This window comes from Petromyzon marinus, chromosome 55 (genome assembly GCF_048934315.1).
Source record: "Petromyzon marinus isolate PM22_M1 ecotype Great Lakes invasive population chromosome 55, UKy_Petmar_22M1.pri1.0, whole genome shotgun sequence".
In the NCBI taxonomy this organism is placed as follows: Eukaryota; Metazoa; Chordata; class Hyperoartia; order Petromyzontiformes; family Petromyzontidae; genus Petromyzon; species Petromyzon marinus.
In genome coordinates this window covers 7,061,657-7,074,826 of record NC_133721.1, presented here as the reverse complement: position 1 = coordinate 7,074,826, position 13,170 = coordinate 7,061,657, and the positions used below count along the sequence as shown (strand labels likewise).

Genomic DNA, 13,170 nt, shown 5'->3' with positions numbered 1-13,170 from the left:
TGATTGTAAAATCCATAGCGGTAGGTTAATGTCAAATAATACAATAATAATGATGAATATTATAACCTGGAAATAGCCCATTGAGACCAACATTCTCTTTTGTCAAGCGAGACCTGGGTCTCGCTTGACAAAAGACCTGGGTCTCGCTTGACAAACCCAGCAGGTACACATTACGGCAAATCATGTAGAATCAAAGCGAAGCGTAGTACCCTGTAGCAAACGAAAAACAAGTCGAGGTAAAGGCGCAGCCCTGCAAGTGCCCGCGTGCCCGCACACGCCACTGCTGGCGGAAGGGGCCTCCTTCTGGCCCACTCTTCGAAGCTGGCCAGACGTTCTGGCAGAAGTGTGAGTAACCCACGTGTTACCCCACCACACGCACCCTGCCGATTGGATTGACAACTCTGATGAACCGTTGCGCTGTGGCCCATTTACGTTGCTGGGTGGACAGAGGTGGGGGGTTATTTATTCATTTAAACCGGCTCGCCGATCTCCCGGCGCGGCGGTCGTGAAACCGTGGCAGCAGGGCCGTAAGTACGCGTGCAACGGCAGCAAGAGAGACGTTGTGTTAAGCGCGCATGAAGATTCCGTGAAACTTCGCTTTGTGATAATAATAATAATAATAAACAAATAAAGAAACAAACTTAACGGCGAAGCGAAAATCCAGTGGCAGAAATTCCAAATTTCTTCATCGGGGGGGGGGGTGGAGGTGGGGAGGTGAAGGGGGGGGGGCGGGTCTTGGGGTTCAAGGGTCGGTGCACGCCGGGCGACGCTGCGGGAAGACGAAGGGCGCCAGATGGAGTGGCCGCCGCACAAGTTCGCCACCCTCCCGTGGTGCGCCGCGCCGGCCCTCTTTGTGAGCGCCAGCCCGAGGGCGGCGCCCCCGCGTCGCCGCCACCGGCAGCTCGACCGGCCCGCCCGCAGCACCGGCTTCATCACGATCGCCGAGATGGAGTCGTACCACCAGCACCTGTGCGCCAGCTCTCTGCTGGAGGTCCACGCCCAAAGTAAGGCCCCGTGATGCCGCCTGGCCCGGGGGAGGGGGTGGGAGGGACGGACGATCATTACGGTTGCGGCAATGAGAGACTGAGGTCTGGATATGCCGAGAGTCTGGGGGGGGCGGGGTGGGGGTTTGTTGTTCATCATTTTCGATTTGTTTATCCAGGATGGCCTGGGTTTTTCGAAGTAGCGAGCGATGATTTGTTTGTGTGTTCCAATTGAGTAACTTGCGAGTGCTTTTGAAGAATTGGACCACGACGCGGGCACACTATGGCCTTCTTTTTCGAACGACGTAGAACAGGATCTTTGATATCGACTGTGAAGCGCCTATTTCATGGTGAATGCACCGGCAGTAATAACGAGGGCTGCTGCTACTGCGTTAAAACCATGAACCTCTACAAGCAGCAGCGAATGCACTGCCGCAAAGCCGTGTCTCTAAGGGAGGTCATGTCAGACATGCTGAGCTGGAATTCATATTCATGGGTCTCTCGGTAAAGCCACGTAGATAGGTTCAAAGAAAATAACAAACGATAACAAAAAACTACGGCGTTTCGATCGCTACGCAAGCGGTCGTCTTCAGGAAAAGGGGGTTAGCTTCCAAGGCAAACTGTTTATAAGGAGTTTGAAATGGGCGTAGCCCAAATGTCAGCATCCAATGACAATGTAAGTGGTGGGTAGCCAACCCGACGGAGGTTGGTTTTCCACCAATCAGAGGGCTGACAGGTGAAAATGTAGCATGTTAAAGAGAGATTAACATACTCTTCGTTTATATTCTTAGTTTTTTTCGGTAAAGTCACGTTGAAGGGAAACAACAAAATAATAAAATATATATAAAACAATAAAAAAATTATCACGACGTTTCGACCATAACTCAAACGGTCGTCTTCAGGTGTTTGTTTTTCGGTAAAGTCACGTAGGTAAAATAAAATCAAAGAAAACAATTAAATCACGACGTTTCGGAGGCAACACAAGCTTCCGTCTTCAGGTGGAACAGTCACAGCAAGATCGCTGCATCAAGTGGGGAGGCTCTGAGAGCCTCGAGCTTAAATACAGGTTAAGGTGGGGGGGAGGAGCCAAGTAGGGGACATTGATGGAGGTGCGGGGCTAAGTTAATCCGTCTTTTGTTATGTTGAGGGTGCGGGGGATGCGGTGGGTCACTGCACGGGGGCAATGGAAAAATGGAAAAATTCGGAAAGAATATGCTGTGCGCTTATAAGGTAGCTAAAGTTTTGACTTGGTTTATGCCATCTTTCCAGTGGTTGCTTAAGAGATTAGCATGTTAATGGGAGCACAAGGTTTGAAATGGGCGTAGAGCACAACTAACATTAGAAGGTGGTATGATGGGAATTTCTGAGACCCTTGGTTCTGTCTGTATGTATATAGAACTGCTTTCGCACCGTGCATAGCCAACCGTCAGTTTAAATGATGACGTCACCTTGCTGCTGCTCTATTTAAGACCGGGAGCAAGTGAGGGCTTTACCATTCTGGCGAATTGCCCGATGATGCTGGATGTAATTACCAGCGAAACGTCGTACTGAAATTTTAAATGATGTTGATTCACTCTTCAACACACCGGTGTGCTAAAGTAGTGAACTATTTGTCCTTTGTGAACGTGACACATTTTTTACTGTTTGGCCGTGTCGGGTGGTGGAGGGTTACGACACATTTATAAATAACGCGATCTAACCCAGAAACCTTTATTATGAATAGCCAACCGTGCTAAACGGGTGTATTTCTCACTATCTCCTGGGGTTCATGATGGCTGTCAATAGACAGTGTGTTGGTAAAGTTGAGATCTAGGATTTAAATGTAGGTTTCAGCCACCCAACATGAAACCTGGAATTAAAGTAGCATTTGGCAAGTTAATTGTCCTCAACCGTGTCGCCAATTATTGCACGAAAAAACTGAATGCTTCATGTGATTTCTTTTTCGTTTACATATATTTATAACGTTCATATTCCAGCATATATGCACCGTCATTGCTGAATCTTGAGTTTTAGCTCTGACGTCATTTCCACGGTTAATCTCGATCGCAAAGCTGATGGCACGACTGTTGAGGGTCCAGAATAGAGATATATATCTTGACGTTTATAAAGACATCCATCAAAATAAGATTGCCTCAGTGCCCGCTATTCGTACAGAAACTTAACGTACGATCTAATTTAGACGTCCTTTCAATGAAATGTGTCTTTCATGATATAAAGCCCTGCAGGGAAATAATTGTACGATGTTTATTTCTTTATGGCATACATTTTTTGGGGGGGTCTTTTGAAATCACATTTGCCGAGCACAGGCGCACAGCTGCAAAACGCTAAGTGGCCAGCAACAAACGGCTCTGTTGAGGGATGTAATGTTACTGACGAGTTGATTCTTGACTTAAAAGCTTTCGTGACTGCAGGAATTAATATTCTTTGGGTCTTTCGGTAAAGTCACGTGACGGGTTGATGTTTCTTAAATTAACTAAGGTTAGAGAATTGCAAAATGGGGGAGTGCAAGGGAAGAATAATATGAAGAGGAAGTGCGTGGTAGTTGAACACAGCACGGATGAGACAAAACGATTATTATTTTTTTACCAGGTAAGGCCAACTGAGCAATTTCGCTCTTTTTCTAAAGCTTTCACAACGAAGCGGCTTATCGTGCGGAAATTTACAGCAGCCAAATACTCTCAACGAATATTGATTCTAAATGTTCAGGGACAAACTGGAGGACCGAAGAAATATCCACGTGACCCCGGGGAGAACATGCCAACTCCAAATCTACAGCAGGCGTCAGAGTCGGGATCAAACCCACAACCTCCCGTAGACCAGGCGAGGCAGTTAACATCTCGCCACCGCGGTCAGTCTGGTAGACCGAGTCCTCAACACCGGTGGAGGAAAGAATGAGTGAAGTCCATGGCAACCGTAATCCTGTTTAGCATGTGTGTTCAGGGGCGGAGCCAGGGGGGTGACAGGGTAGACAATTGTCACCCCCGAAAAAAAATAAAAAATAAAAAATCTGAAACATTCTGCGTATAAGTGTACGACACTCGGTCTGGCGGACTCCGTGCCAACTGCATTGTCAGAGTGTGTCGCCAAACCCATGGCGTCTAGTTCAACAGCGTGACTCTGTAATCATTCTTGAAATTAAAATTTGTTGAATGTCACCCCGGGCTGAAAATCCTGGCTCCGCCCCTGTGTGTGTTGAACTTCTTTCGCACCGTACGTAACCAACCGTGGTAATCGGAGGTGCGGGGGAATGGGCAAGAAAAAGCAAACACAAAAAAACAGTTTTCAAGAAATTCGTTTGCAATCTAGATGATTGAAAAGTGCGTAGCTCCCAAAGGCTTCGTCAAAGTGACGCACAACTCGTTGAAATGCGCCTCATCGTGTGAACTTTGTAATGACTTACAGGTAAGTTACGTGGCTTCACCATCCAGAATTGCTCTCTGAGAGTGGTGGTACAGCGGGTGCTAATCGGAGGTGGTAGAGCAGTAGTCATGTATAGAGCATGTCAACGCTAGTCTAAGTTCCAGTCAGTCAAATTGTTTGGCCGGAAGTCAATAAAATCGTTTCCCATCGAAATAAAGAATGGTTTGGGGGGGGGGGCGGTGCTTATCTAATCGAGCAGCTCTGATCTCGTGGCAAAAAAACTCCACATTTCTATGGCAAGGGCAAGTCCGACCTGTTGACTTCACGCCAGTGGTGCTCGTTTTGCCAACGTCTTGGTGTTAGACACCGAGGCAGAGAAGTTCGATAAACGGAGGTCGAAATGAAGCCCGTTTTGGTTCCTATGTGAAAAAAAGCTAAAATTAACGGGCGCTAATTAAACACGTAGCTCGCGATAATTGTGCCGTGCGGGACTTCTACGCGGCGTTCAGCAGTGAGATATTAAATTAGCGGTGGCTGAAATGAGGTCACTTGAAGGGGAAATGGAGCCGGATGTTAAAATCGATGTGGGTGCAGTGGTTTTCCTGTACTGAAAATATAGTTGCAAAAAAAAATGCCTTCGAAAAGTAAAATGAATGAACTATTGATTCATTTCAATAACACTGGCTTGGTTTTTTTTCTTCAAGATTTTCACGTTTGCCTTTGTGATGGTTTATCTCGTGTACATTTCCCCCCCCCCCCCACCACTTTCACAGTACGTGTAAGCTCATGTTTTGTCAATCCACTGCTGGATGGCCACAGTGCTATTGATGAACGCGTCGAGTTTTGCAGATAAAGATAGTTTTGTTGTGAATCGCTGTCTAAATATTTTTTTTAATGGCATGACGGTCCACGAATTAAAAAAAAGCGAAGGTTGACATTGGCCACTTGTTAAATGGACTAAAAGTTCCACTCAAGACTTTTAAATATTAGGGAACAGATTTCTCAAAGTGTTAGATTATACAGTGATGACATAGGCGATGATAAAAATGGCATTGATGATGATGTAGAATAATACGAAGATGATGATGTCATTGGTGATAACATGGATACCTTTTTTCGGCAGTATTTTTTATTGTCTTCAATAACCCAGAATACAGTGGGAATATCAAACGAAGGGAGGAACAACACGTCACGTGTAATAGGGGTGCCATGGTGGCGAGATGTTAACTACTTCGCCTGGTATACAGGAGGTCTTGGGCTCGATCCCGACCCTGACGGCTGTGTATTTGAAGTGTGTTTGTTCCCCCTGTGCTCGTGTGGATTTCTCTCCAGGCTCTTTGGTTGTTTTCCTCCACGTTTATAAACATGCATGTAGAGTAGTTGGCTGCATGATAAGCTACTACGTTGAGCTATCATTTGTGGACAGGTCGCTTCTGAAAATTTGCTGTAAAGCTCAGTGGGACTTACCTTGTCAAATAAAGAAAAGTTGAGTTTGAGTCAAATTTTATGATGATAATGACAATTTTGGAGATTAACGATGATGGCATAACCATGATGGATATATGATGATGATGGCGATGATGATGGCGATGATGGAGGCACAGATAGCATTCATGATTAATATTGCATTGATGTCATGGAATGATGATGACAATGATAACAATATGATGATCATATTATTTAAGACATTTCAAGAGAGCGTGGGGCAAGTGCGTTGACGATGAAAGCACACGTTTCATGTCTTTTTTTTACTGACAAGGGTATTGCACTGTTCAGCGAGAACAAACAAATGTCAGCGATAACACGTGGCTTGATGTCTTAGCATGATGACGAAGCCGTGATGTGTTAGCGCTGCTGATGCATCACCTGCCTGTAACAAGTCAAATTTGCTCGTTTTCACACCAATTTAAAATGTGGCTACCACTTGGGAACTGTTAAGCTCTGAGCAAGCACACAAACAATAAACATTCCTAGAAGCGCATCACGCTCATCCTTGACGAGTAGCTGACAGTGTTTTTCAGTTTCATTTATTAGGATTTACCCTGTGAGCCATTCGGCTCTTGATTTGGGTTCAACCGCAACAAACAATAAAATTACAAGATACACCTAAAATTAATTGTACACAAATCTAAACATCACCACGTACGTAAACAATAAAATCCTACAAAGAAAGCAAAACCCGTCCATGCTGCGTACAAAAAGTTGCAACAAAAATTCCATTTCTATGTTTGATCCCAATAACAATCATAATACAATACAGATCGAAATTTTAAGTATAAATCTATACTAAAAAAAAAATCGGGCCAAACCAAGCCCCTCTAAAACTTACTAAAACAATGCTATATAAACAACGTGACATTTTTCCCAACAAATGTGATGAAAAGTTTTACAATAGCGACACACACAACACACATCACTAAACCTACCGTCCTTGGCTAGCTGCATAAGTCAATCCATAACAGCCGGATTAACAAGAGCAGTAGCAGCACACTATAATCAACGTACACAATAAGTTCACATACGTCGGTAATCTATAGCTATAATTTTTTTTAATTTCAGGCAACTTCGGTGTTATACGTTTCATTTCGTTCAGCTATTACTGTTCATTTATTTCGTTGTGTTAGTTTTACGATGGGGGTGTTGCCACACTGGATGGCCCTCTAGAAAGTCCTGAATTCGGTGGGAAGCGAGATCACAAATGGTGTTGCCTTACCCCCTGAGCAACCCCCAGCTGACCAGGATGGTGAACTATTGTGACAAAAAACAACTCTCGCATGGCATAGGAAGTCCTTGTTCACCGCACCTCCAATTAGCACGTTTGGCGGTTTGGCTACGTACGGCGCCAAAGAAGTTCAACAATCAAATGATGCGATTGAGATTGGCAGGAATGCATTTTTAAATTCAAACGCAACGTTTATCAACCGCGGTTATACCCTGCCCCGGGCATTACGTTCGCGGCGACGACAACGATCGCGTTGATAGAGAGGGCGTCCGAATACGCGCCGAGACGAATGGCGATTGCGCGGTGCGCTTTCTTGACACCCGCTGCTGTGCAAAGCGTGAAGCGCCACGTCCCATTCCATGCGCACCGCTGACCGTCGGGGTCTTTGTCTCCTCTCCCACGCCCCCCCTCGCTGCCGCCTCGTCCACGCCAACGCCTCCCCAACCCGGTCCACACCGCCCGCCCCGCACCGACCCAGACGAGCTCCTGCAGCGCGACGCGCGGCCCCTGCTGGCAAGGGATCTGCACGAGTCCCTCTGCACGCGTTTCGCCGTCCTGCCCGGTGAGACGGCGACTCGACTCGCGTGGCTGACGTTTGACGCGAGATGTCAACTCCCTCGCCTGGTACGCGCAGGGAATTTCGTGGGCTTCGATCCCGGACCCTGGCGATGGCTGCTGCTGCTTCTGATGCTGATGTACATTTGGAGTTTGCGTGTTTCTCGAACCCGTGGTCGAGTGGATTTTCTCGCCGGAGTACCCCCCCCCACCCCCCGCGTGTAGAAGCGTATTTGGCTGCTGTACAATTCTACACGATGAGCCGCCTCATTGAGCTATCATTTGTGATGGCCAGGTCACTTTTGAAAAAGAGCAATATCGCTCAATGGGCCTTACCTGTTAAAATAAAAAAAAATAGTTTCTAAGTATAGGTTTTACCCTTTCTGGCAAAAAAACAGGTGTTAAGATGTTAAAACACCAGATAGGAACCTTTTTTTCAAGGAATGAAGTCTGCATTAACCACACACTACTTGTGGCGAACATACAAACAAAAAACGTACGCTGGGACTATATGATGCATTGTCTTCGAAACTGATTGGACCACACCAGAGACAGCTTTCTTTAGAGCCTACTCTCAAACAGTGTTAATCCAGAGGACGCCAAAAGGCGAACAGCTATACTGAACTAAATAAGTAATATTTTTAAAAAATGTTTAAAAACACGCTTTAATGAAATGTACCCTACTAGTAATGGAAGAACTCCACGACTCCAGGAAGTGGCCTCTAAGCTTGCCATAACGTAAGGGACCGTGGTCAATTAGACCCAAGCCGAAACATAACATATAAAAAAATAACGTTTTAAAATATATATTTTATTTTTTTATGATAGAATATAGTATTGTCATCAGTATGACACAAGTATACCAAGTTTGCAGTCGATACCACATTGGGAAGTGGGTAAACATTGAGTTACAACAGAGTGAGTTAAATAAAAGCGTGTAAAATAAATAGTTGAGTATAGTCGGAGTCCGTGTGTTCTGTCTCTCTCTCTGCGTGGCGTAGATTTAACTCCGGGTCCCACCCGTTTTGCCCTCCGCTTTTTGGAAACATGCGTTCAGATTATTTGGCTGCTCCTATTTATTCTCGCAGATGACAATCCACTGCGATGACCGATCGCGCGTGGCCAGGTCACCTCTGACAAAATAGCTGGTCAGCTAAGTGGACATTACCTGGTTTGGTTTTAGAGCAACGACTCAAATTTTACATGCAGGTGGTTGCAGCCCAATGATCGTGTCGGGTGGAGCAGAGTGTATCGCTGTGATGATGCCTTCTTTGTACTTGTGAACCGCCTGTTGAATCGTTCTGTGCTCCATAGTTCTGTTCTGGGTGACCCACAGACACCGGGTACCACTAGAGAGTTTTAAATTTTTCATTTGTGCATCATCATCATCATCAAAGTGTCACGTTCAGCTGCCCATGGTTTGCGCGGACGCGGTTTAGGCATTGTGCCGATAAGCGTATCAAGAAGATAGAATCCAGAGACGCCACGGCACAGTTGGCACGGCGTACGGGAATGCTGTCACTCAAGTCGAGATACGCTCCGTGTGCGTGTGTTGAACTTCTTTCGCACCGTACGTAGCCAACCGTGCTAATTCGAGGCGCGGGGGAAGGACAATAAACGAAACACAAAAAAGCAGTTCGAAAGAAATTAGTTTTCAATTGAGATGTAAAAGTGCATAGCTCCAGTAGCTTCCTAATATCGGAAAGGAAGAGCGTGCCAGACAGCCGCATAATCATCACCACCATCAATGTCAACATTCCCCACTTCCTGAACATGCAAGTATCTCCTCAACATCGCCACCACCATCAACATCATCACCACTATCACCACCAGTATGTATGTTGATCTTTTTTCTCACACGTACCTAACCAACTGTGCTAATTCGAGGTGCGGGGAAAACACACGAAACTAACCACAAAAAGCAGTTCGAAAAAAATGAGTTATCAATTTAGATTTTTTTTAAGCGTGCATAGCTCCAGTGGCTTCCTGATATCGGAAGGAAGAGCGTTCCAGACGGCCGCAAGAAGCGCATCCGAAGGCGCGCGATGCGTTGACCACCGCCTTTGTTCCATGGTCAGCCACAAGCCGCTGATTGACCGAGCTAAATGAGGGACTCGACTGGAAACACTTGCCGGTGCCTTCATCACGACCCGTTCTCTTCCCGTGACATTCCCAGCACCCTCGGCATGCTCCCATGCCCAAAGGCCACACGATACTCTTCTATACTCTTTGGTTCTTTCGGTAAAGTCGCGTGGGTAGTTTTTTTCTTGCTGTGGTTGTCTCACCTGATGACGATCGCTTGTGCTGCGATCGAAACGTCGTGATCCCTTATTATTTTTTCTACCTACGTGGCTTTTGCCCAAAGAAGCAAATGAGTGTGGATTCCTGCAGTCGCGAAAGCTTCAAATCAAGATGCTCTTCCAGTTTGTCGAAGGCCGGCCAGATCTACGGGCCGCGGGAGATGCAACGCGCATTGCTGGTTCCTCAAGCAATGCGTCTCCTAACACTCCAGCCGAGCTCTCTCCCCTTGAAGACGTGAATATCAGGGTGGTCGGCAGAACTAGGAGGAGCCTGAGGATGGGAAGAACCAGGAGAAGAGGGTGGCCGGCTGACTCAGAGGGTGGGAATGCTGAGTTGGCACCACTGAGATCCGAGGTTGAAATTCATGTGTTCAGCCACCCGTGATGAAACCGGGTTCTCGAGCGCTGCAAGTTGATGATCTCAGCCCAGTCACCAGTGACTACACACACACGAAAGAACGGCATCGCGTTCAATTTCATTCGTAACATAACTTGGCTACACGTTCAACTCTTGAGAATTTTAAATATTTACGCGGCTGCCAGGGTGGGTGAGAAAGTGCTGCCCCCTCGTGTTTTGCGTGCAGTCTATACGGTGCCTCTCGCTTCTGTCACAAAATCCACGTGTCCCTCTTGCCTGTAAAAACACTGACACTATCTATGTATCAGCCTCATTATATTCTCCGCAAGTTTCAATCCTGTTTATTTTTGAGATCTGACGAGAACCGGCTTAGCCTGCTAAGGTGCAACTAGTTTAGGTTTATTGGTATACGTTTTAAGTAATGTTTACCTTTCCTATACTTTGCATTCCTATCCTATCGTGATTTTGTACTGTTTGTTGTTGTAACGATCTGACCTGCCCCTGCTGGACATCTGTGATAAAGAGCTTTATAGCTCACCGGATTTCTCTGGTGTAAATACATATTCTGATTCTATCGTGGTCAGGTGACAAATGTTAAGTCAGATGATGATGGGGAGTGGTAATCAGTGCCGGATTATCTTCGTAGCAAAAGTAGCTACACATGCTACAGGCCCTGCACTTTCAAGGGCCCTGCGCTAAATGCTTTCAAGTTATCAATTCCGGTTCAGTGATTCTGCACTTGCTCTATTACTATAGTACTATACTGCCTTCAACTTTTATGAACGACTGGGTGTTTAAGGTTAGAGATTTCTCGTATTATCTGGGTGTATAGCAAATTAAAACATACAATTACTTTACTATGCAAGTACAAAATTTGCGTGTTTTAATATTTGTGTGTTTTTTATGTAGGGCCCCTTTATAACATATGCTACAGGCCCCGCACTAGCTGAAACCAGCACTGGAAGTGATGATGTAATAATGATGACGTAGTTAATCGTAATAAGCTAACAATGCTGTTCGTATCCAAGTGAGAAAAATGATGAATGTTAGTATTTGATGATAATGAGCCAAGCCAATGTTCGTCTGCACAATATCTGGTCTGTGATAGTGTAATGACGACTTGATGCACTTCTCTTGAGATGGCACTTTGTTGAAGACACGTTCACTTGACATCAGGCGGAGACCCCCACTACAGCAGCCCCGAGTCTCCCGCGCATCTCCCCCTTATATACCAACACGAGGCCACACCCCCCTTCTCGATCATTCTCGTTGACTCTGGAAGCTCGCTTTACCGGCAGACTCCACCGTCCTCTTCCGTCACCTGACCACGCTCCCTTCTCGAACATTCCCATTGCCACCAGTCCGTTCGCACTCACAACTGATTCCCCTGTTATTACCTCCCGTGGCCACCGGTCCCTTCGTACTCATAGCTGATTCCCCTGTCATTACCTCCCGTGGCCACCAGTCCCGTCGTTCTCACAGCTGATTCCCCTGTCATTACCTCCCGTGGCCACCGGTCCCTTCGTACTCACAGCTGATGCCCCTGTCATTACCTCCCATGGCCACCGGTCCCTTCGTACTCACAGCTGATTCCCCTGTCATTACCTCCCGTGGCCACCAGTCCCTTCGCACTCACAGCTGATTCCCCTGTCATTACCTCCCGTGGCCACCAGTCCCTTCGCACTCACAACTGATTCCCCTGTCATTACCTCCCGTGGCCACCGGTCCCTTTGCACTCACAACTGATACCCCCTTCATTACCTCCCGTGGCCACCGGTCCCTTCACACTCACAACTGATTCCCCTGTCATTACCTCCCGTGGCCACTAGTCCCCTCACACCGCATGCAGTCTCTATTGTCATGACAATAGCACCCGATTCTCATCGGATTGTGGCCATTCTAAAATGCTTACCCGTCACTGCCCGCCCACCGTTACGGAACAAAAGACCCCAGTCCGCGCGTCACGTTCAGCAGTCTCCTCAGCAGCGCCGCTGGGATGTCATCAAGCGTGCGCATTCAACGCACGCTTGATGACATCCCACACGCACCGGAGGTCACTGAGTGTACGCGTCTCACAACACCACCTCTACCTGTCTCACGGGCAGCAGTGTCGCAATGCTTCAGGGTGCTTGCATGACAGCCCCCCTTTCCGCACATGAGCAGCATTCGTGAGCGGCAACACTTCTTCATCTATAAAGCGCGGCATCTCTGGATATGGCACGTGCGATTAGCACGGTTGGCTACGTACGGCGCGAAAGAAGTTGAACACACACGCAATATGCTGTAAGGGTCCGAAGGCAGGTTTGTGTTAATTGTTAGCAAGCAAAACATTGGGTATTCCACTTTGATCAGTGCAAACCATGGTCTATCCACTGCTCTACGACGGGCTCCATTGCTAACCCTCGTGGTTCTGTTGTTACATTTCATCGATGAATGTACTCACGTAAGGGCCCGTTTGGGTAATGCAATGTTACGCACCTCTTATCAAGGAAATGTGTTACGACAATTACTGACGCAGGGCATCGGTACGATTACACCGAGAGTCCGAAAGAGGAATGAATGCCTTGCCGAGAGAAGGTAACTAAGTTAGAGACGTCCGCCGAGAAAACCCCACGCAGGATGGGGCAAGACGCGTGTCAAGAAGAGATGATGGCCGGTGATTCAAACGAATGACAGAATGGCAACTGAAGGGAAGACACCTGAGAGGCCATCCACGGTGGAGATGGAGCAATGAAATCGGCGCCTGTGCAACGTGCCCGATGGATCGCTGCATCGCAAAGCAACCGAGAGATGGCGACGGCTTGGGCAGGCGTTCATCCAACAGTGGCCAATGTACTGAGCATCATCGCTGTACTCAATTGTACGGCTGTCGCTGCAGCGTTTCACTCTTGA

General features: G+C 47.0%; 1 protein-coding gene across 6 annotated transcripts in view; it reads left to right on the top strand.

The window, feature by feature from the left end:
* The window catches only part of MCF2L2 (MCF.2 cell line derived transforming sequence-like 2), a 193,478-nt gene that overhangs the window by 16,141 nt on the left and 164,167 nt on the right, over positions 1-13,170 (top strand). For 5 of the 6 annotated variants that reach the window (XM_076052295.1, XM_076052296.1, XM_032975299.2 and 2 more), the window contains exon 2: positions 7,544-7,627. In XM_076052295.1, coding sequence (XP_075908410.1) covers positions 7,544-7,627 — 84 coding nt within the window. Of the gene's footprint in view, positions 1-7,543; positions 7,628-7,655; positions 7,690-13,170 lie in introns of those variants that run through there. The other variant, XM_076052297.1, reaches the window with a different exon arrangement.